Source organism: Cetorhinus maximus, chromosome 22 (assembly GCF_964194155.1).
Source record: "Cetorhinus maximus chromosome 22, sCetMax3.hap1.1, whole genome shotgun sequence".
NCBI classification, from domain to species: Eukaryota; Metazoa; Chordata; class Chondrichthyes; order Lamniformes; family Cetorhinidae; genus Cetorhinus; species Cetorhinus maximus.
The window spans coordinates 76276281-76301254 of NC_135900.1; the positions used below are offsets into that span (position 1 = coordinate 76276281).

At 47.7% G+C, this 24974-nt stretch overlaps 1 protein-coding gene across 2 annotated transcripts in view; it reads right to left on the reverse strand.

Moving 5' to 3' along the window:
- Positions 1 to 24974, reverse strand: part of LOC144696793 (transmembrane protein 178B-like) — a 431205-nt gene that overhangs the window by 376683 nt on the left and 29548 nt on the right. Inside the window, exon 2 of one of the 2 annotated variants that reach the window (XR_013580244.1) lies at positions 4867 to 5090. Coding sequence is in view for 1 of the 2 variants with exons in the window: in XM_078568540.1 (XP_078424666.1) it covers positions 4977 to 5090 (114 nt within the window). In the remaining variant the exon portion in view is untranslated. The remainder of the gene's footprint in view (positions 1 to 4866; positions 5091 to 24974) is intronic. The other variant, XM_078568540.1, reaches the window with a different exon arrangement.

The following is a 24974-nucleotide window of genomic DNA, read 5'->3' on the forward strand; positions in this document are numbered from 1 at the left end:
CAAGGGGAGAGGCTGCAGGGCAAGGGCTGTACTGGGGAAGGAGGTATCCCAGGGTGTGTGTGGGGGCACATGTTGATCTGTGCAAGTGGCCTCAAGAGGGTGAGGGCTGAGGAGGCAGTCTCCAGAGGAGATGAGGCCAGATGGAAATGTGAAGGTTTGTGTGAGAGAGTGAGTGGTGATGTCCTTTGAGCTGGCAGTGAGTGAGATGCAAGTGGATGTGTGCTAGGCTTGTGAGTGTGTGAGTTTAGAGTGATGAGATGGTTGCCTTACCCTGGCAGCACAGATGAGATCATTCATCCTCTTTCTGCACTGGATGGTGAACCTCTTCCGTGCAGCATTGGCACTGACCATCTCTGCCACTGTCTCCCAAGTTGGAGTGGTGACATTGATGGGCCTCTATTGCCAGGGTGAGGGTAGAGGACATCGCGGCAGGCTCCAACGATGTCCAGAAGATCTTCCAGGGATGCATCACTGAATCCAGGGGTTGCACTCTTCTTGACTTTTGGGGCCATGTCTTCATCGGTGCCCTCCTGGGTTGGAAGCACTGAGAGGTGTGTGCACCGCTGCACTTTAAATATGGCACCCGGTGTGAGGAAACAGCGAGGTGATGGTGCGACGGGCGACTCAGAGGCCGGTTGCCAGCAAAATGGCATGTTTCTCAGGAATGTGTGATTAATGAGGCAGGATTGAGATGATACGGCGCAAAAACCTGCCTTTTTTCCACCCGCTACCGCACCTAGTGCAAATCTGGGATGATTCCATCCATAGGATCAGTTTGGGTGGAGATAAGAAATAGCAAAGGAAAGAAGTCACTGGTGGGAATAGTTTATAGGCCACCTAACAGCAGCTACACTGTAGGATAGAGTGTAAACCAAGAAATAATGGGAGCTTGTAAGAGATGAACTGTAATAATTGTGGGTGATTTTAATCTTCATGTAGATTGGACAAATCAAATTGACAAAGGTGGCCTTGGGGATGAGTTCATAGACTGTATTCAGTACAGTTTCTTAGAACAAATTGTGCTGGAACAAACCAGGGAATGGTATATTTTAGACCTGGTAATGTATAATGAGACAGGATGAATTAATGATCAAATAATAAAGGATTCTGTGGGCAAGAGTAATCATAACAAAATAGAATTTCATATTAAGTTTGAAAGTGTGAAACTTGGGTCTAAAACAAGTGCCTTAAATCTAAATAAAGGCAACTATAAAGGAATGAAGACAGGAGTTGGCTACAGTGCACTGGGAAAATAGATTAATAGGTAGATGAACAGTAGAAGACATTTAAGGAGATACTTTAAAAATCTCAACAACGATGTATTACACTGAGGAAAAAAAAAGACTTTACAAGAAGGATGTACCACCCATAGCTATCTAAGGAAGTTAAGAATGGTATCAAATTGAAAGAAAAGACATACAATGCTGCAAAGATTGGTGGTAGACCAGATGATTGGGAAAATTTCAGAAAGCAGCAAAGCCTAAAAGAAAAGAGAGAAATTGGAGTATGAAAGTAAACTAGCAAAAAATATTAAAACAGGCAGTTAAGAGCTTCTACAAGTAAAAAGGAAGTGAGTAGTAAAGTAAACATAGATCCCTTAGAAGGTGAGCCTGGAGAATTAATAATGTGAAACGAGGAAATGGCAGAGGCTTCGAAAAAGTATTTTTTATCTGTCTTCACAGCGGAAGGCACAAAAAACATCCCGAGAATAGTACAGGAACTTAAAACAATCACACTCACGAGAGAAAAAGTACTAGGAAAACTAATAGGACTAACGCCCCCTGGACCAGATGGCCTCCATTCTAGGGTCATAAAAGAATTGGCTGCAAAGATAGTGGATGCATTGGTTGTAATCTTCTAAAATTCCCTGAATTCTGGAAAGGCTAACTGGCCTGTCGTTTCCTGCTTTCTGCTCCTCTCCTTTCTTGAATAGAGTTGTTGCATTTTGAATCCACTGGGACCTTTCCAGAAATTAGGGAATTTTGGAAGATTACAACCAATGCATCTATTATCTCTGCAGATTCTTCTTTTAAAACCCTAGGATGGTGGCCACCAGGTCCTGGGCACCTTAGTCTTTGGAAAATGCAGGAATCTGTTATTTTGGAAGTGATAGCAAGACATTTGGAAAGTCATCATACAATCAAACAGAATCAACATGGTTTTGTGAAAGGGAAATCATGTTTGACAAATTTGTTAGAGTTCCTTGGGATGTAATAAGCAGGATGGATAAAGGGGAATCAATAGATGTAGTGTATTTGGATTTCCAAAAGGCATTTGATAAGGTGCCACATAAAAGATAAGAACTCATGGTATTGGGAATGATGTATTAGCATGGATAGAGGATTGGCTAATCAGCAGGAAACAGAGTGTCAGGATAAATGGGTCATTTTCAAATTGGCAAACTGTTACTAGGGAATCGGTGCTGAGCTCTCCATTATTTACAATCTATATAATGACTCAGATAAAAGAATACAGTATGTTGTAGCCAACTTTGCTGATGATGCAAATATAGGAAGGAAGGCAAGTTGAGAGGAGGAAAGGGTTGTAGGTAGGTTAAGTGATTGGGCAAAAATTTGGAAGATGGAATATAATGTAGGAAAATGTGCAGTTGTCTACTTTGGTGGGAGGAATAGAAAAGCAGAATATTATTTAAAGAGAGAGGGACTGCAGAACGTTAGGGTACAGAGGGATCTTGCACATGAATGACAAAAGGTTAGCATGCAGGTGCAGCAAGTAATTAGGAAGGCAAATGGAATGTTAGCCTATATTGCAAAGGGGATGGAGTGTAAATGTAGGGAAGTCTTGCTACAGCTGTACAGAGCATTGGTGAGACCACACCTAGAGTACTGTGTACAGTTTTGCTCTCCTTATTTAAGGAGGAATATACTGTTATTGAAAGCAGTTCAGAGAAGGTTTTCTAGGCTAATTCCTTGTTTGAAGGGGTTGTCTTATGAGGAAAGGTTGAGCAGGTTGGGTCTATACTCACTGGAGTTTAGAAGAATGAGGGGTGTCTTATTGAAACATATAAGATTCTGTAATCACATTCTACTAATCTTTCATGTTGGAATTTTTCAGAAGATATTGTGAATGTATCTTTCTCTTTGTGACTCCAAACACGATATTGGTAGCAGTAAGCTGCATGAAGGATAAATAGAAGGTTCTCACTAACCTAAACCTTTAAAATGTCAATTATTTCACATTCTCTCTATCACATTCACCAAAGCAGCAAGATAATTTGATTAATACTCTCACTGTTTCCTGCATGTTCCTTTTCCAGTGAGCGTTGGGGACTGTGATGGGTACTAGCCAGGGGCTCATGCCTGCCACTTCGGAGTTCATGGAAGATATGAATACTGCCTTGAGGTAAGAGGGATAATGCTGGCTTCAGTATGAGAAACAAGCAGTTTATTGGCCAGCCAACCAACCAATTATTAACAACCAAACAAAAGTGCTGTGAGAAGTAAGTCTTTTCCCCATCTCCTGCCAGGTGGCAATGAGCCATCAGCAGAAACTTGTGGTTTTCTTAGGTACAAAAATGGGTTTTTTGGTGGTGCTAAATTTGGTCACCTCTCAGGATTTGGGATTTACTGTATTTGTCCATTTAAATGCAGCTGAGATACACATTCAGAAACAATACATGGGACACTGAGCCTGAGTTATTTATTTCAGCTGTTCATTTTAAATGACCTGTAGGCAGATAGCCAGTGCAACAGGATGTATATCCTGTCGATTTCTCTCTCTCCGACTCTCACTGACTCAGCCTTTTATCTCTGACTCCCTCTCTGTCACCAACATCCCCTCTCACTGTCTCTGACTCCATCCACCTCCCCCATCTGTCTGTTTCTCCCTCTCCCTCTCTCTCTCTCTCTCTCCCTCTCCGCCTATGGTCTTTGGCCTAGATCCCCAACAGTCCCAATGCCCAGAACCATGAAGAAATTCATCCTTCTATTCCTGGAGGCCAGCCCTCAGGAGTTGTGAAACAGTAGTAGGATAAGGAGGTACAATGCTCTCAGCGGTGGGGGAATTGGAAGCAATGTGAAACAATGAATCAGTAGTATTTTGGATTCGGCATGCCTTTTGTGACCAATACATTAAACAGTCCTGCAACAATACGACTGACCGTTGTGCGTTTCATGTTAATAGTATCCAAGCCAGTTGCTGAAGCTGGAACCAAGATACACAGCTTTTTTTGTCGAGTTTATTAACTTGTTGTCTCACAGCTCTCCTCCCACACACCCAGTGTCCCAGCTATCCCCTATTTATACGTGCTTAATTAATACCCATCCCCTGTTTCTCTGAAACTTAATAATGTAATTAACATGACATTCACAAAGCTTAACAATGTCATTGACAAGACGATAACATTCTAAACACACTAGACCAGTATTCTACTCTGGCAAGTCCAGTATCTACTATAATGGCAATATTGCTTTAAGTATATTCTAGGATCATTGCAAATGTTACATAGGTAATCACCATGCTTAAATTCGGAGTGAGCAGATTAAAACAAAATACATTCTGAATATAAAGGTAGACAGTAAAAGGTTAAGTTGTAAGCCTACAGCTTGAAGCTCATGTGTTTGTGAAGAGTGACATTGTTTACAAACAGTACAGCAGAATACTGAGAAAGACTATAACATCTTCCAACCAAACAACTGGGTGAAATTATTGAAATTATTGAATGTTGCTTTACCTCAGCATAGCACAGTCCCCATGTCCCCCCAGATAACAGCATCACAGCACGGTGAGATCATTGAACTTATACTCACTGATCCCCGTTCTTCAAACTGGACTCCCACCCACCACCGCCACTCAGCATTAATTTCAGACAAGTTAATGTCCTGTAGAAATTGACTTTGTACAAACAAGCCTCAGGAATAATCACATGCCATAGCCAGAAACCACTGCCCAGTATTACCATTGAATCATATGGTCCCTTTCAGGGAGAGGTTACCAGAAAGAGATTCTAGACTTACGCAGGGAGTGCCACTCATCTTGCCGGATGGTTTTAGTGATGTTGTATGAAAGGTTTTTCGGAAGGATTGCTGAGGAGTAGTGATATTTGATTGGTATACATCTGTTTATCACACCTGAGGGGAGAGAAGAAAACAGGAGTGTTAGGTACGTTTGCCAACAGACTGCACATCACATCAACCTGCTCAGCTCACCCACTCTATTACTGTAAAGCTGCCTTCTCTCTCTCTCTCTCTCTCTCTCTTCCTCTCACTGTCATTCTCTTTTGCTCTGTCTTTGTCTCCCCGTCTCTCAATGTCTCTCATCTCTCATTCTTACTTTTCTCGCTATATCTGTCTGCCTCTGTGTCTGTCATTCTTTCTTTCAAACCCTGTCCCCCAATCTCGCTCCTTCCCTCAATTTCTCCTCCCTCCCGCTTTCTCTCTTTCTCTGTCTGTCACTCTCTTTCTCATATTTTCTCTCTCTATCTGTCAATGTCTCTTATTCATCCTCCCATCTCCTCCGACCATATTTCTAGTACAAGATGTGCCTGGATGAAAGGTAACCACTTTAGCTGAGTCAAAGTAGTGAGCAGGGTGGGTTCCTGGGTATTCTCATGCAGGACGACTGGGACTTGAGTGAAAACATCACAAACTCACATAAACAGGCATTGAACTTCCACCAAAGTTACGCGGGCCGGGATAAATTCACTCCCAAAACAGTTTCTTATAATGACAACATTTCCTTTCCCTCCAGAAGGCCTCCTTTACACTAGCTGGTGTACACGTAGACTCCCAACATTATGGCCAGAATCTTGTGCTCTCTCTCTGGTGGTAAGCTTGGCAGCCTGAGGGGTGTACCTGCCACCCTCTCACCTCTCCCAGAATGAAGTTCCAGGTGGGAAGGCCTATTGTCGACCTTCCAGCCCCACCGCCAATCGATACCTTTAAGTGGCCAATTAATGACTACTTAAGGCCTCATCCAGCCGCTGCTGATATTGGCCCAAAACTGTGCGGCCAGCTTGTCACCCCTGGTGGGGGCGGGGGCGGGGCAAGGTGGGGTGGGGAGGAATGGGGCGGGGTGGGGTGGGGTGGGGAGGGGCGAGGTGGGGCGAGGTGGGGCGAGGTGGGGCGTGGCGAGGTGGGGTGGGGAGGGGTGGGGTGGGGAGGGTTGGGGTGGGGTGGGGCGAGGTGGGGCGAGGTGGGGCGTGGCGAGGTGGGGTGGGGAGGGGAGGGTTGGGGTGGGGTGGGGTGAGGTGGGGAGGGGTGGGGTGGGGTGGGGAGGGTTGGGGTGGGGTGGGGCGGGATGGGGCGAGGTGGGGCGGGGCGAGGTGGGGTGGGGAGGGATGGGGCGGGGTGGGGTGGGGTGGGGAGGGGTGAGGTGGGGAGGGGTGGGGTGGGGTGGGGTGGGGTGGGGAGGGGTGAGGTGGGGCGAGGTGGGGCGAAGTGGGGCGAGGTGGGGCGAGGTGGGGCGTGGCGAGGTGGGGTGTGGAGGGGTGGGGTGGGGAGGGTTGGGGTGGGGTGGGGCGAGGTGGGGCGAGGTGGGGCGGGGCGAGGTGGGGTGGGGAGGGTTGGGGTGGGGTGGGGCGGGATGGGGCGAGGTGGGGCGGGGCGAGGTGGGGTGGGGAGGGGTGAGGTGGGGAGGGGTGGGGTGGGGTGAAGTGGGGCGAGGTGGGGCGAGGTGGGGTGTGGAGGGGTGGGGTGTGGAGGGGTGGGGTGGGGAGGGTTGGGGTGGGGTGGGGTGGGACGAGGTGGGGCGGGGATGGGAGGGATGGGGTGGGGAGCAAGCGTTCCTTGACCAAAGAGACTCAGCACCTGATCGAAGGACTGGACATCGAGAAGGGGGGCCTCACTGAGATTTATCCCCCTCCCCCGCCACTGCTGCAAAAACGCTTGCATCCCTCCCCCCTGCGAAAGCCCTGGCACCTCACCCACTCCCCCTCCCCCTCCCCCCAATTATTTACCTGTGGCCCGGGTCGCTCTGTGATCCCGGGACCCTGGTGCCTCCCCCCCCCACCAGCAGCGCTGCTGAGCACAGGGGCTGCCGGCCAGTCAGAGGCCAGCAGCCCTCGGTCGGCGAGACTTGCGCCCCGGGTCCTGATTCCCGGGGAAGGCCCGCTGCTGGCCTCAGCACTGCCTGTTGGCATGTCGTTCAGCGGGGCCTTCCTGGAAAGGGGCAGCGTGGGTCTCTCGCCAACTCTTCAGCTGGCAGGCGAGAGCCCCGACACCTCAACATCTATACCCCAGTGGACATTCCGTGTGCGCAAGCCTGCACAGGATCAGCGGGCTGTTCCACAGTGGGGGCATCGCTGTCGAACTGTCCTTGTTCAATACTCACCTTTTCCAGCCAGTAGTGACTGGATAGTGACCAAGGCGGGGTGGGGAATGATCTCCTTTCTATCCCACTGGCACTGAAGGCAACTGCAGCTCCAGCTAAAACTAAGAAACTCAGCGCAGACTAAACGTGAAGCCAGGGCCTCCTGCTCACACTTCTCAGAGACAAAGCAGGTGAGAATGTCCTTGAATTGAGCAGGTCCTGGGTAGATGGAAGGTTCATTTTCCCAACAAGACGGGGAGGGAAGGATACATCCAAAACAAGAGGAGAAGAAACAACTCTTTGTCGGGCGGACTGCGTTTTCCTGTTGTTGTAAACGCCACCTGGTTTCCACCAGGTTATTGTTAATGTGATATGGTGAGGACACGGTTATGTTCAGAACCAGTGTGCAGTTTTGGTTTCCTTACTTAATACCTGCATTGGAAGCAGTTCAGAGAAGGCTCACCAGGCTGATTCCTGGGATGAAGAGGTTGTCTTTATGAGGAAAGGTTGACCAGTTTGGGCCTACACCCATTGGAGTTTAGAAGAATGAGAAGTGATCTTATTGAAACATAGGCCGGGATTTTTAGCGCGGCAGGTGGGCGCACGCCCAACCCGCTAGAGCGTTAAATAAAGCGTGTTGATGTCAACACGCACTCTAGCGATAGTTCAGTTGGCAGGCGGGCTTGCCGGCAATTAAAAGGCCTATTAAGGCCATTAAGTTATCAATTGACATTAATTTTTCACTTTCCATTCAACCTAATGGTTGGCAGGCAGGCGAAAGGCCAAGCGGCCTTTACAGTTTTTTGGAAACCTCATCCACGGGCGGGATGAGGTTTCCAAAAGCAAATGCAAATAAAATTAAAACTTTATTTTTTAAATTGAAAATGTGTCCCTGTTCATGTGACAGAGTCACATAAGGGGACATGTTTCATGACATTTCTCTGCTCTTTATTATTTTTAAAATATCTCTTCAGCTCCCTGAAGCGGCTCCATGCCTCAGGGAGATTATTCAGTGCTCTCTCTCGCACGCATGTGCAAAGTTCGTCCTCCTCCACCCGCCCGCACAGGTAGCGCTCAGCACTGCCACTCACGTATCACGCTGGGCGGGTCTTAACTGGCCCATCAGCGTGAAATCGCGGTGCGCTGTCAATCACGGGCGGCGTTCGACTTCCCAGACCCCTCGCCAATCCGGCACGCCAAGGGCAAAATTCTGCCCATTAAAAATCTGAGGGGACTTGACATGCTAGACAATGAGAGGATATTTCCCCTTGTGGGGAAATCTACAACTAGGGAGCACAGTTTAAAAATAAGGGATGTTCTATTTAAGATGGACATGAGGAGAAATTTCTTCACTCGAGAGGGTTGTCCGTCTTTGGAATTCTCTTTCCCAGAAAGCAGTGAAGGCTGGGACATTGAATATATTCAAGGCCGAGATAGGCAGATTTTTCGTTGACAAGGGAGTCAAGGGTTATGGGGGGCAGACAGGGAAGTGGAATTAAGGCCACAATCAGATCAGCCTTGACCTTAACGACTGGTACAGCATGATCGAGGGGCTGAACAGCCTACTCCTGCTCCTAATTCTTATGTTCCTATGTTCAATAATCCCAGAGAACTGAGAGTTTAAATCCCGTGTTGCAGTTTGAGAGGTTGAAGCTAGTTTTAAAATCTGGAAATAAGAAAGTGGCCTCAGTAAAAGTTATCATGGGGCTGTTGGGTTGTTGTAAGGATACAGCTGGTTCACTTTTGATTTTCATCTCCTGCCCTTGCCCATCTGGCCTATACGTGACTCCAGTTCCACCTGGTTGACTCACATTTGCCCTGTGAAATGGCCGACACAGCAACTCTGCCAAACCAGCAGCACCACCACAACTTTCTCAAAACAATTAGAGATAGCTAAGAAATGCCAGGCTTGCTCACTCACACACGCACACACACACACACACACAGGCACACGCTCACTCACAGACACACACTCACTCACAGACACACACTCACTCACAGACACACTCACACACATAGAGACACACACACACACACAGATACACACTCACTCACAAACACACTCACTCACAAACACACTGACACACACACACACACACACACACACTCACTCACAGTCACACACTCACTCACACACACACACTCACTCACAGTCACACACACACACACACACACAAACACTCACTCACAAACACACACTCACTCACAAACACACACACAGACACTCACTCACAGACACACACTCACTCACTCACACACACACACACTCACACACACACACACTCACTCACAGACACACACTCACTCACTCACAAACACACACACACACACACACTCACTCACAGACACACACTCACTCACTCACACACACACACACACACACTCACTCACAAACACACACACAGACACTCACTCACAGACACACACTCACTCACAAACACACTGACACACACACACACACACAGACACACACTCACTCACAGACACTCACTCACAAACACACTGACACACACACACACACACACACAGACACACACTCACTCACAGACACACACCCACACATACAGACACTCACTCACACACATACAGAACACACTGACACACAGACACTCACAGACACACACTCACTCACAAACACACTGACACACACACACACACACACACACTCACAGACACACACTCACTCAGAGACACCCACCCACACATAGAGACACACACTCACTCACACACACACACTCACACACACACACTCACTCACAGACACACACTCACTCACACACACACACTCACACATAGAGACACACACACACTCACACACACACACTCACACACACACACACACACACACTCACTCACAGACACACACTCACTCAGAGACACCCACCCACACATAGAGACACACACTCACTCACACACACACACTCACACACACACACTCACTCACAGACACACACTCACTCACACACACACACTCACACACACACACTCACTCACAGACACACACTCACTCACACACACACACTCACACATAGAGACACACACACACTCACACACACACACTCACACACACACACACACACACACTCACTCACAGACACACACTCACTCAGAGACACCCACCCACACATAGAGACACCCACACATAGAGACACACACACACTCACACACACACAGATACACCCACAGGCCCGAATTCCACCCTTGGCGGGCAGGTGCAATTGGCAGGCCCGGGACCAGTTGTAAAACAGGCCTCTGCCCACGATCAGCCCACAACCACGATTTCATGCTGTCTGGACAATTAACACCCGCCCAGCATGAAACGCGGCTTTCCAATGGTTGCGATGGGCTGTTGGGTGCCGGGTCCATTGGCGACCCAGTGGGCAGTTTAAAAACAGCACAGGCAGCTCCTTGAAGGCTGCCAGGGAAGAACTACCTTCTGCGTTCTGAAGACTGAAACTATGGCCTCAACTGAGGCTGGAGATAGAACAAAGAACAAAGAAAAGTACAGCATAGGAAAAGGCCCTTCGGCCCTCCAAGCCTGTGCCGATCATATTGCCCGTCAACTAAAACATTTTGCACTTCCGGGGTCCGTATCCCTCTATTCCCATCCTATTCATGTATTTGTCAAGCTTCCTCTTAAACACCACTATCGTACCTGCTTCCACCACCTCCTCTGGCAGTGAATTCCAGACACTCACTACCCTCTGAGTAAAAAACTTGCCCACACATCTCCTCTAAAGTTTTCTCCTCTCACCTTAAATCTATGTCCCCTAGTAATTGACTCTTCCACCCTGGGAAAAAGCTTCTGACTATCTACTCTGTCCATGCTAGGAGGGAGGGCAGGTGGGATGGGCACTCAGCAACCCCCCCCAACCCCCCCGGTTTTCGGACAAGTGCCTCGTGATGCTCTTGGAGGAGGTGGCTTCCAGGAGGGACACCCTCGTTTCCAGAGATGGCAGGAGGCCAGCTCACCTGACAAATAAGCTTAGGAGGAGGTGGCAGCCCAGGTCAGCAGCCAGGATGTTGTGCAGCGCACATGGGTGCAGTGCTGTAAAAGGTTCAAGGACCTGCCGCGCTCTGCAAGGGTGAGTACCGTGTTGGCATGGATCAGTGTGGTGAAGTGCTAAGGTCTGGCCATCCCCCATGGAGCTCAGGGGTGTTAGAGTCTGAGTGCCAACTGGCAATGATGCCAGAGCTGGCCAAGGGGGTGAGTCCTGGCTGCTTGGACTGAGTGCCCTGTGGCTCGAGGGCCACGACCCGGATGTGCCCTGCAAGGTGTTCCTCAGGTGGGGTTGGCCAGGCTGCAATGGCGCTGCAGGTGGACTCATCAATGCTCCTCTCTCCTTTCAGGAGAAGACAAGCTGTAACCAATTGGAGAGGTCATGGACAGGCGGAGACCCCCCCAAACCTCCTAATCCTAATCAGATTCGAGCAGCACGCCTTGGGGTGCCTTGGCCGGCCAGTCGCGGAGAGGCTGGGGTGTCAGGTGAAGGTAAGAGCACAGTGCACAGAGGTGAGAGTTTCGGATGGTGCAACCATTCTAGTGCAGTCTCTTCATTGATGGGAGCCTTGAACCTGGAGTCCCCATTGATCATTGAAAGACGATGGCACCATGATGCAGATCTCCATTGTCTCACCAGGGTGAATGACATTCACAGTGACAGTGTGATGACTTAAACTAATGACATGTCCTTCTTCTCCCTGAGATTCTCCAGCACACACTTAATTGGAGGACCCCGAAGAGCCACCCCTGATGCCAGAGGACTACCGAGCTTCAGCTGCACCTGTGCCACACCCACTCTCTGCACCAGGCACCAGCGCAGATACCAGCATTAGATCTTCAGCTGGAATTTCTTTTTTCTTCATTTACAGGATGTGGATGTCACTGGCTGGGCCAGTATTTATTACCCATCCCTAGTTGCCCTTGAGAAGGTGGTGGTGAACTGCCTTCTTGAACCGCTGCAGTCCATGTGGTGTAGGTACACCCACAGTGCTGTTAGGGAGGGAGTTCCAGGGTTTGAACCCAGCGACAGTGAAGGAACGGTGATATATTTCCAACTCAGGATGGTGAGTGACTTGGAGGGGAACTTCCAGGTGGTGGTGTTCCCATCTACCTGCTGCCCTTGTCCTTCTAGATGGTAGTGGCCGTGGGTTTGGAAGGTGCTGTGTAAGGAGCCTTGGTGAATTCCTGCAGTGCATCCTGTATATGGTACACACTGCTGCTACTGTGCATCGGTGGTAGAGGAAGTGAATGTTTGTGGATGTGGTGCCAATCAAGTGGGCTGCTTTGTCCTGAATGGTGTCAAGCTTCTTGAGTGTTGTGGGAGCTGCATCCAGGCAAGTGGAGAGTATTCCATCACACTCCTGGTTTGTGCCTTGTAGATGATGGACAGGCTTTGGGGAGTTAGGAGGTGAATTACTCACTGCAGGATTCCTAGCCTCTGACCTGATCTTGTAGCCACAGTATTTATATGTGGCTAGTCCAGTTCAGCTTCTGGTTAATGGTAACCCCCAGGATGTTGATAGTGGGGGATTCAGTGATGGTAATGCCATTGAACATCAAGGGACGACGGTTGGATTCCCTCTTGTTGGAGATGGTCATTGCCTGGCACTTGTGTGGTGTGAATGTTACTTGCCACTTGTCAGCCCAAGCCTGAATATTGTCCAGGTCTTGCTGTATTTGGACATGGAATGTTTCAGCATCTGAGGAGTCATGAATGCTGTTAAACATTGTACAATCATCAGCGAACATCCCCACTTCTAACCTTATGATGGAAGGAAGATCATTGACGGAGCAGCTGAAGATGGTTGGGCCTAGGACACTACCCTGAAGAACTCCTACAGTGATGTCCTGGAGCTGAGATGAGAGACACACTCACACACACACATACAGACACACTCACACACACACATACAGACACACTCACTCACACACATACAGACACACTCACACACACATACAGACACTCACTCACACACGTACAGACACACACACACACACATACAGACACACTCACTCACACACATACAGACACACTCACACACACACATACAGACACACTCACTCACACACATACAGACACACACACACACACACAGACGCACTCACTCACACACATACAGACGCACTCACTCGCACACATACAGACACACTCACTCGCACACATACAGACACACTCACTCGCACACATACAGACACACTCATTCGCACACATACAGACACACTCACTCGCACACATACAGACACACTCACTCGCACACATAGACACACTCACTCGCACACATACAGACACACTCACTTGCACACATACAGACACACTCACTCACACACATACAGACACACTCACTCACACACATACAGACACACTCACTCGCACACATACAGACACACTCACACACACATACAGACACACTCACCCGCACACATACAGACACACTCACTCGCACACATACAGACACACTCACTCACACACACACAGACACACTCACTCACACATAGAGACACACTCACTCACACACACACATACAGACACACTCACTCACACACACATATACAGACACACTCACTCACACACATACAGACACACTCACACACATAGAAACACACACTCACACACACACATACAGACACACTCACTCACACACACACAGACACACTCACTCACACACAGACACACTCACTCACACACAGACACACTCACTCACACACACACATACAGACACACTCACTCACACACATACAGACACACTCACTCACACACACAGACACACTCACTCACACACATAGAGACACACTCACTCACACACACACATACAGACACACTCACTCACACACACACATACAGACACACTCACTCACACACACATACAGGCACACACACATACAGACACACTCACCACACACACAGACACACTCATTCACACACATACAGACACACTCACTCACACACACATACAGACACACTAACTCTCACACACACACAGACACACTCACTCACACACATACAGACACACTCACACACACAGACACACTCACTCACACACACACATACAGACACATTCACTCACACACACATACAGACACACCAACTCACACACACAGACACACTAACTCACACACACACACAGACACACTAACTCACACACACTCCTTCTCACACACATTCACAGACACACTCATTCACTCGCACACATACTGACACACACACTCACTCACTCGCGCACTCATTCTCACACACTCCATGTCCAAATGTCTAGACAATATCCAGGCTTGGGCTGACAAACGTCAAGTAACATTTGCGTCATACAAGTGCCAGGCAATGACCATCTCCAAAAATCAAATCAGGAGTGTGATGGAATACTCCCCACTTGCCTGGATGAGTGCAGCTCCCACAACACTCAAGAAGCTTGACACCATCCAGGACAAAGCAGCCCACTTGATTGGCTCCCCATCCACAAACATTCACTCTCTCCACCACTGATGCAACAGTGTGTATCATCTACAAGATGCACTGCAGGAATTCTCCAAGGCTCCATAGACAGCACCTTCCAAACCCACGTCCACTACCATCTACTAAGACAAGGACAGCAGATAGATGGGAACACCACCACCTGAAAGTTCCCCTCCAAGTCACTCACCATCCTGACTTGGAAATATATCACCATTCCTTCATTGTCACTGGGTCAAAATCCTGGAACTCCCTTCCTAACAGCACTCTCACACACACACTCATACACATACAGACACACACTCACTCAGTCTCACACATACACACACAAACACACCCACTCGCACAGACACACCCACTCGCACACATACAGACATTCACACACATACAGAGACAGGCACACTCACACATACAGACACAGACATGCATGTGCGCACACAGACACGCGTGCACGCACACAGACACGCGCATTCACACTCAGACACACGCGCATACACGCACACACACGCACACACATGCACACGCATGCACACTCAGGCACACACACACGTACACTCACACAAATACTCACACATGCATACACACTCACATTCATTCACAGGGGCACACACAGACACACACACAAACCCACTCACTCACACACACAAACACATACACACACTTACTTACTCACAGGTTTACATACACAGGAGGTAGTGGTGTAGTGGTATTATCATTGGACCGGTAATCCAGAGACCCAGGGTAATGTTCTGGGGATCTGGGTTCAAATCTCACCATGGTGGAATTTGAATTTAATAAACTTTTGGAATTAAAAGTCGAATGATGACAATGATGAAATCGGTGTCATAAAAACCCATCTGGTTCACTGATGCCCTTTAGGGAAGGAAATCTGCTGTCCTCATCTGGTCTGGCCTACATGTGACTCCAGACCCACAGAAATGTGGTTGACTCTTAAAAATGCCCTTTGAACACGGGCAATTAGGGATGGGCAATAAATGCTGGCCTAGCCAGCGACATCCACGTCCCATGAACAAATATATTTTTTAAAAATCGCTCACACTAAAGTTAACCAATCAAATTACCTCACTGATCCATCAGAAAGAATTTGAAGGGACTGTTGGAAAAATGGTGAAACTCTGTGGAAAGCCAGCACAAACTTGATGTTTAATTATTGAAAGAATCTTTAATTATTCATCACTGTAGTTTTTTATTAAGCTGGACAGCTTCTGAATTAACATGCAGTCTCTCGTTGCCTTCCTTACCAGTGCACTCATCAGCACAGCTGCATCGGCCATCATCCTGGCAAAAATGAGGCTTCTGATACATTCTAGAAGCTTCTTATAATCCTCCTCAGATGATTCAGGAAGTGTAACAATCCTTGTCAACGTGACAAGTTTTCTTCTAAGTTTCCTCCATGGAAGGAAGTGAAAGGCTATCTATCCAAACACAGCACAATGTGCCCTCTGACAGGGCAATGCCATGAAGCTCGGGATACGTGTTGCATCTCTTTACACCCATCCGCTTCCGCTGATTTGTCATGATCCTTGTCCGACTTCTGGAGCTGGATGAGTCGAAACTTCCCCCAAGTAATTACTGGAAAGACAGACCATTGTCTTCGAGTCCCAGCATTAACTCTGTTTCCCTCCCCCGCCAATGCCTGAGGCTGATCTCCGGCTGTTTGTAACCTCAGCATCCTCTTTCCTCCAGAGGGGAGCTTCGGGCTCCACATCCTCTCCATCACCAAGACCGCCTAAGTCCACCTCTGTGACATCGCTCGACTCCAGCCCAGCTTCAGCTCATCCGCTGCAGTCATTTACACCCGTGCTTTTGTTACCTCCAGACTCAACTATTCCAACCTGCTCCTAGCCGATCTCCCATCTCCCCCCGCCCCCTACTTCTGTCAACTTGAGCTCACCCAAAACTCCGCTGCCTATATCCTAACTCCCACCAATTCCCATTCACCCATGATCCCTGTGCTCCCAGCCAGCAAAACCTCCATTTTAAGAGTACAGAACTTGAATATCACTGAAAAGAGAGACATGTTGTTGAATCTTTTCATCTGCACTCATCAGGACAAATGCAAGAATGCCAAATTTCAAAGGATCTAACCAATCTATACTACAGGAGAAAAGATCCCACAAACAGTTGTGCTCAGAGCAAATACATCACTTGTTTCTGCCAGTGGTGCTTGAAGATCATTGGTCAGGGCACTAGGGAAAATCTCCTCTCTGTCCAATGTCACCTGAGCAGACAGTTCAAGGATTGCACAGTTTTCAGTATAACTAGAATAAACATGGAGATTCTGCACACTGTATGAACAGGTAGAGGAGCAGTCCAGAATAACAGACACTGGAGCAATCCCATCTCCTTCCTGCTTTCTCACTCATCAGGTTGATTCCTTCACCGTTTCCCTTTCCAAACTAATTTCCCAATTTGTTCTCTTTCCTCGCTGCATGTCCCCTCCTCCCCTCCTGCAGGCAGCCCCAATCTCTCGCTTCCTGCTGTGAACTGGACCACCAGACCCTTTGCCCAGGGCAGGGTCTAAGAGGGTTGCTGCAGCTCTCACCAGTAGCCGACTGCCATTGTTCATTTTCAGAGGTTGCTAACTGTCTTCACCTTTCTGTACATGGCACATCTCTTACAAGATCCTTTTCGAAAATGACTTGTCAGGAAGTGGGCATCACTGGCAAGGCTGGCACTTACCATCCAGCCCTGAGAAGGTGCTGGTGGATTGAGTGACTTGCTAGACCCCTTCAGTAGGTAGTCAAGAGGCAACTCCATTAGTGTATAACTGGATCCACACGTAAACCAGGCTGGGTATGGGCAGCTAGTATCCTACCTTAAAGGATATTAGTGAATCAGTTGTGCTTTTATGGCAGTCCTACAGCTTCATGGTCACTTTCACTCAAACTGGATTGTCACTTTCAATTTTTTAAAAGAAAGATTCAAATTTCAAGTTGAGATTTAAACTGACATTCTCTGGGTTACCAGTCCAGTAACTTAACTGCTGCAGTACTGTGCTCTGGATTACTGGTCCATTAATATAACCAATACACTATCATATCTATTTAATTAGACACTTACTCCTGACCATCAGTTGTCAATGTGACTGATCTCAAACTGCTGGCACTTTCATCAATTCCAAACCAAGATCTCTAATAGCATTGATTGCAATTCTGCTGCTTAGCAACCCTTGCACGTTGAGTGTGACTACAGCTTCAAACTGCATGCTCCTCAATCTCACAGACAGGAGGTAAGAGATGCTGCAAAAGGTAAAGGGGATTGTACACTGCCTGGCAGCACCATCTTGTAAACTCCTGCTAGGCTATGAAATTCTTTGATTGGCATCCAAGGCATCTAGAAGGCATGAGGCAGCCTCAAGGGAAACTTTCAAACAGAAAGCACCTTGACAAGTGTTATTAAAAACCTACATTTGTGCTTTTCGTATCTGTCAAACTGAAAGGTCCTATACCAAGCAACCTGGTGAGAATACAAGACCCATCCTGCTTTCAGAATGTTCAAAGGACTGCAAACTGATAATGTGCCTGCTTTCTCTTTTGGGAACACCACACAAAGTACAGGAAGGGCTCGGGCCCTATTCACAGTCTGTGCTTGGTTGGCTGGTCTCACCCATGTGGTACTGAGGCCCGCACTGCGCCTGAAGGCCCGAGGCCCGCGCTGCGCCTAAAGGCCCGAGGCCCGCGCTGCGCCGGAAGGCCCGAGGCCCGCGCTGCGCCGGAAGGCCCGAGGCCCGCGCCGCGCCGGAAGGCCCGAGGCCCGCGCCGCGCCGGAAGGCCCGAGGCCTGCGCCGCGCCGGAAGGCCCGAGGCCCGCACCGCGCCTGAAGGCCCGAGGCCCGCACTGCGCCGGAAGGCCCGAGGCCCGCGCTGCGCCGGAAGGCCCGAGGCCTGCGCTGCGCCTGAAGGCCCGAGGTCCACACTGCGCCTGAAGGCCCGAGGACCGTGCTGCGCCGGAAGGCCCGAGGCTCACACTACACTGGAAGGTCCGAGGCTCACACTGCGCCGGAAGGCCCGAGGCCCATGGCTGATTTATATCCAAACTCCACACATCCCATCTTTCCCCTCTATCCTTTAATATCTTTGACTAACAAAATTCGATCAATCCCAAATTTAACAGTAACAATGGATCTAGCCTCAATTGCCATTTGCAGAAGAGAGTTCCAAACCTCTACTACCCTTTGTGTGTAGAAGAGTTTCTAATTTCACTCCCAAAAGGTCGGGCTCTAGTTTTTAGGCTATGTTCTGCAGTCAGCAGAAATTGCCCATCAACCCATGCTGTACCTCTTAAACTGTCAATCAAATCATCCCTAAACCTTCTAAATTCTGGGGAAACTAACCTGGTTTGTGTAATCATTCCTCGTGTTTTAACCCTCAAAGTCCAGGTATCATTCTGGTAAACCTACACTGCACTCCCTCCAAGGTCAACACATCCTTCCAGGGTGCAGTGCAGAACTGCTCACGTGACTCCAAGTGTGGTCTGACCAGGGTTTTGTATTGCTGAGCATGTCATCTGCCTCCCTGTATTCCAGTCCTCCAGATATAAAGGCTAGTGTTCCATTAACCTTTTTGATTCTTTTCTGTACCTGTTCATGATATTTGAATGAGTGATGTACCTGCTCCCCCTAATCTGTGCAATAAGTGTGGAAAATCTTCATTCAAGCCCCACACAGCTTGGCCCCTTTAAATTACTGCAGCTGCATCGCTGTGCGAAAAAATAATTACAGGGGTGCAACTTGGAGAAATTATTTTAAAGATCTCTATAGGGTCACTCTCCGCCTTCTTTTTCCAAAGGAAAAGAGACCAGCTGTTCATCCTTTTCTCATAAGTATACCCACATATATCTGGGAGCATCTTTCTAAATCTTTCTCTGCACTCTCTCCAGGGCCCTGATTTATTTTTTATAACATGGTGACTACAACTGCATGCAGTATGTGACGTGTGATCTACCCAAGTTCGATACAGGTTTCGCATGACCTCCCTTACTTTCAATTCTATCCCTCCAGAAATAAAACCAAGTCTTTGGTTTGCCTTTCTATGGCCTTGTTAATTTGTGATGTCACTTTCAGTGATTGGTATATTTGTACTCCCAGATCCCTTTATTCCTCTATCCCACTTAGACTCGCACCTTCCAGGTAAAAAGTGACCTCCCCATTCTTCCTGCCAAAATGTACTATCTCACATTTTCTGTGTTTTACTTCATTTCTGTTCCAACCCGCAAGTTTATTAATGTCCTCCTGAGACTGTTGCAGTCCTGCTCAGTATTGGCTATCCCTCCCCCCAATTTGGTGTAATTTGTCAATGTAGAAATTGTGTTTTTGATTCCCAATCATTAATGTAAATTGTAAACAACAGGGTCCCAGCACTGATCCTTGTGGAACTCCTCTTCCCACCTTCTGCCACTCTGAATAACCACCCTTTATTCCCGCTCTCTGCTTTCTGTCTTGAAGCCAGTGAGCAATCCATCCTGCAGCTTGTCCCCTGACTCCACATTCTCTGACCTTATTCATTAGTCTATGATGAGGCACCTTATTGAAGGCCTTTTGCACATCCAGATAAATTACATCTACCACATTACCAATGTCTATTCTCTTTGATAACTCCTCAAAAATTTTAATAAGGTCAATCAAGCAGGATTTTCCCTTTTGAACTCCATGCTGATTATTCATAATTGTATTTCACATTTCTAGCTGTTGGTCTGTTCTCTCCTTTAGTGAGGTTTCTATTATTTTTCTTACTACGGACATTAAACTGACTGGTCTATAATTCCCTGGTTATGTTCTAATCCCTTTCTTAAATATAGGAATCACATTAGCTCTCCACCAATCCTCTGGCACTACACCTTTTTATAATGAATTATTAAATATATGTAGTAATCTTTTTGCTATCTCTTCCACAGATTCTTTTAAGATACATGAATGCAATCCATCTGGACAAGGGGTTTTATCCTCTTTGAGTTTGTTTAGTTTATTTAATACATCCCCTTTCTTATTTGAAATGCACTTATCTCATTGCTCACCTCACCATTCTATGCCAAGCCTATCTGTTCTATCTCCCAGGCTGTTGTTCTACATCGGTGTTTGTCAATGTCGTTGCCTATTTTACATTCCCAAGCCCTATTCGCAGACCATCAAAATCAGCGTTGCTCTAAGCTATTAACTCAGTTTTCATCATACTTATGCCCTCCTCTATCATCACCTGAAAGTGTAATTTATTATGGTCACTATTGCCTAGATGTTCCAATAATGTTATTTTTCTTACCAGCCCTGGTTCATTCCCCATTACTAGACCCATCAGCAGTTCTTCCCTTGTTGGACTTTTTATATATTAGCTTAGAAAGGAGCCCTGTACATATTGTAGGAACTCCATTCCTGCAGCTCCTTTACCTAACTCTTCTCTCCAATTAATATCAGGGTAGTATAACAAACTCCTGCTCAGTGTGATATTGTAACAATATAATAAACTCTGTGACAGTGTGATAAACGCAACGCTATGAGGGTGTGGTAAACACTGTGATGGTGCGATAAATACAGTGACAGTATAACAAACTCTGACAGGACTACAAATTTAATTTTGTTAGATGAAGATTTCGTAAAATTCATTCTTGGGTTGTGAGCATTACTGGCGAGGCCAGGATTTATTGCCCATCCCTAAGTGCCCTTGAGAAGGTGGTGGCGATCTGCCTTCATGAACTGCTGCAGTCCATGTGGTGTAGGTACACCCACAGTGCTGTTGGGGAGGGAGATCCAGGATTTTAACCCAGTGACAGTGAAGGAACGGTGATATATTTCCAAGTCAGGATGGTGAGTGGCTTGGAGGGGAACTTCCAGGTGGTGGTGTTCCCATCTATCTGCTGCTCTTGTCCTTCTAGATGGTAGCGGTCGTGGGTTTGGAAGGTGCTGTCGAAGGAGCCTTGGTGAATTCCTGCAGTGCATCTTGTAGATGGTACACACTGCTGCTACTGTGCGTCGGTGGTGGAGGGAGTGAATGTTTGTGGATGGGGTGCCAATCGAGCGGACTGCTTTGTCCTGGATGGTGTCAAGCTTCCTGTTGTGGGAGCTGCACTCATCCAGGCAAGTGGGGAGTATTCCATCACACTCCTAACTTGTGCCTTGTAGATGGAGGACAGGCTTTGGGAGGTAGGAGGTGCGTTACTGGTCACAGAATTCCCAGCCTCTGACCTACTCTTGCAGCCACAGTATTTATATGGCTAGCCCAGTTCAGTTTCTGGTCAATGGTAACCCCCAGGATGTTGATAGTGGGGATTCAGTGATGGTAATGCCATTGAACATCAAGGGGCGATGGTTAGATTCTCTCTTGTTGGAGATGGTCATTGCCTGGCACTTGTGTGGCGCGAATGTTACTTGCCACTTGTCAGCCCAAGCCTGGATATTGTCCAGGTCTTGCTGCATTTGGACATGGACTGCTTCAGTATCTGAGGATTTGCGAATGGTGCTGAACATTGTGCAATCATCAGTGAACATCCCCACTTCTGACCTTATGATGGAAGGAAGGTCATTGATGAAACAGCTGAAGATGGTTGGACCTAGGACACTACCCTGAGGAACTCCTACAGTGATATCCTGGAACTGAGATGACTGATTCCAACAACCACAACCATCTTCCTTTGTGCTGGGTATGACTGCAACCAGTGAAGAGTTTTCCCTCTTATTCCCATTGAATCCAGTTTTGCTCGGGCTCGTTGATGCCACACTTGGTCAAATGCGGCCTTGATGTCAAGGGCAGTCACTCTCACCTCACCTCAGGAGTTCAGCTCTTTTGTCCATGTTTGAACCAAGGCTGTGATGAAGGAGCTGAGTAACCCTGGCAGAACCCAAACTGGGCATCAGTGAGCAGGTTATTGCTAAGCAAGTGCCGCTTGATAGCATTGTTGATGATCCCTTCCATTACTTTACTGATGATGGAGAGTAGACTGATGGGGCAGTAATTGGCCCGGTTGGGTTTGTCCTGCTTTTTGTGTACAGGACATACCTGGGCAATTTCCACATAGATACCAGTGTTGTAGCTGTACTGGAACAGCTTGGCTAGGGATGCAGCAAGTTCTGGAGCACAAGTCTTCAGTACTGTTGCCGGAATATTGTCAGGGCCCATAGCCTTTGCAGTATCCAGTGCCTTCAGCCGTTTCTTGATATCATGTGGAGTGAATTGAACTGGCTGAAGACTGGCAACTGTGATGCTGGAGACCTGGAAGAGGCCGAGATGGATCAGCCTTATCTTTTGTACTGATGTGCTGGGCTCCTGCATCATTGAGGATGGGGATATTTGTGCAGCCTCCTCCTCCAGTGAGTTGTTAAATTCTCCACCACCATTCACGACTGGATGTGGCAGGACTGCAGAGCTTAGATCTGATCCGTTGATTGTGGGATTGCTTAGCTCTGCCTATCCTTTGCTGCTTCTGCAGTTTGGCACACAAGTAGTCCTGTGTTATAGCTTCACCAGGTTGACACCTCATTTTTAGGTATGCCTGGTGCTGCTCCTGGCATGCCCTCCTGCACACTTCATTGAACCAGGGTTGATCCCCTGGCTTGATGGTGATGGTAGAGTGGGAGATATGCCAGTCCGTGAGGTTACAGATTGTGTTCGAGTACAATTCTGCTGCTGCTGATGGTCCACAGCACCTCATGGATGCCCAGTCTTGAGTTGCTAGACCTGTTCAAAATCTATCACGTTTAGCACGGTGGTAGTGCCACACAACACGATGGAGGGTATCCTCAATGTGAAGGCGGGACTTCATCTCCACAATGAATGTGCTGTGGTCACTCCTATCGATACTGTCATGGACAAATTCTTCTGCGGCAGCTAGGTTGGTGAGGATGAGGTCAAGTATGTTTTTCCCTCTTGTTGGTTCCCTCACCACCTGCAGCACTGATTCATCAGCTGAGGGAGGGCGGTACGTGGTAATCAGCAGGAGGTTTCCTTGCCCATGTTTGATCTGATGCCATAAAACTTCATGGGGTCTGGAGCTGATGTTGAGGATTCCCAGGGCAACTCCCTCCCGACTGTATACCACTGTGCCACCACCTCTGCTGGGTCTGTCCTGCCGGTGGGACAGGACGTACCTAGGGATGGTGATGATGGAGTCTGGGACATTTTCTGTAAGGTATGATTCCGTGAGAATGTCTATGTCAGGATGTTGCTTGACTAGTCTGTGAGACAGCTCTCCCAATTTTGACACTAGCACCCAGATCTTAGTAAGAAGTAATTTGTAGGGTCCACGGGGCTGAGTTTGCCGTTGTTGTTTCTGATGCCTAGGTCAATGCCAGATAGTCTGTGGGTTTCATTCCTTTTTTGTAACAACTGGGTGGCTTGCTTGCTAGGCCATTTCAGGAGACATTTAAGAGTTAAAAACTGTGGGCTTGGAGTCACATGTAGGCCAACCAGGTAAGGGCAGCAGATTTCCTTACCTAAAGGACATTAGTGAACCAGATGGGTTTTTACGACAATTGACAATGGTTTCATGGTCAGACTTTTAATTCCAGATTTTTATTGAATTCAAATTCCACCATCTGCTATGTTGGGATTTGAATCTGGGTCCCCAGAGCTTTACCCTAGGTCTCTGGATTACTAGTGCAATAACAATACCACTACACCACCACCTCCCCCTAAACACTTGGGATGATCCTTGGATCTAGAAGCATTGCAGAGGAAGGTCCCGATATATGAAGGCATTAGAAAAGATCTTGGAACGAGGAAGTAGTGAAGTGCGTATAAATGTCACGTCAGGATTTCATGTGTGAGTGCAGTTAAAGATTAATTGGTTTTCAACTAAGATCAGAAGCCTGGCTTCACACATGGGAGTGAACTGGGAGCCTGCGGACATTTTGGCTCTGGTGTTTTCTGTTCATGAGGAGATTCTCTGCATATTGCTCATGGCTGGCTCCTTTTCATTATATTTGCTTTAAAAGGATGACACAGAGATCTTGTATTAGATACCATTTAATAGATAAGAATTACATCCAGAAATAAAACTAGCACAATGCTGACAGAAATTCTGTGGTCTATGGGTTTCTGTGCACCAAAATACATTGACAGTTTCTGGGAGTTAGGAGAATGTCTTACAGAGTGCAATCCAGGGATACAACAGAGAGGGGGTTTGGGCAAATTTAAGGGGCAGGGAATGTCACCACTGGGTATTGTAGAAATCTAACAGCACAGGAAGAATCAGAGTCCAGCAGCCTGGTGCAGGTTCTGTTTCTCATATCTAAAGGTTACAAACATTG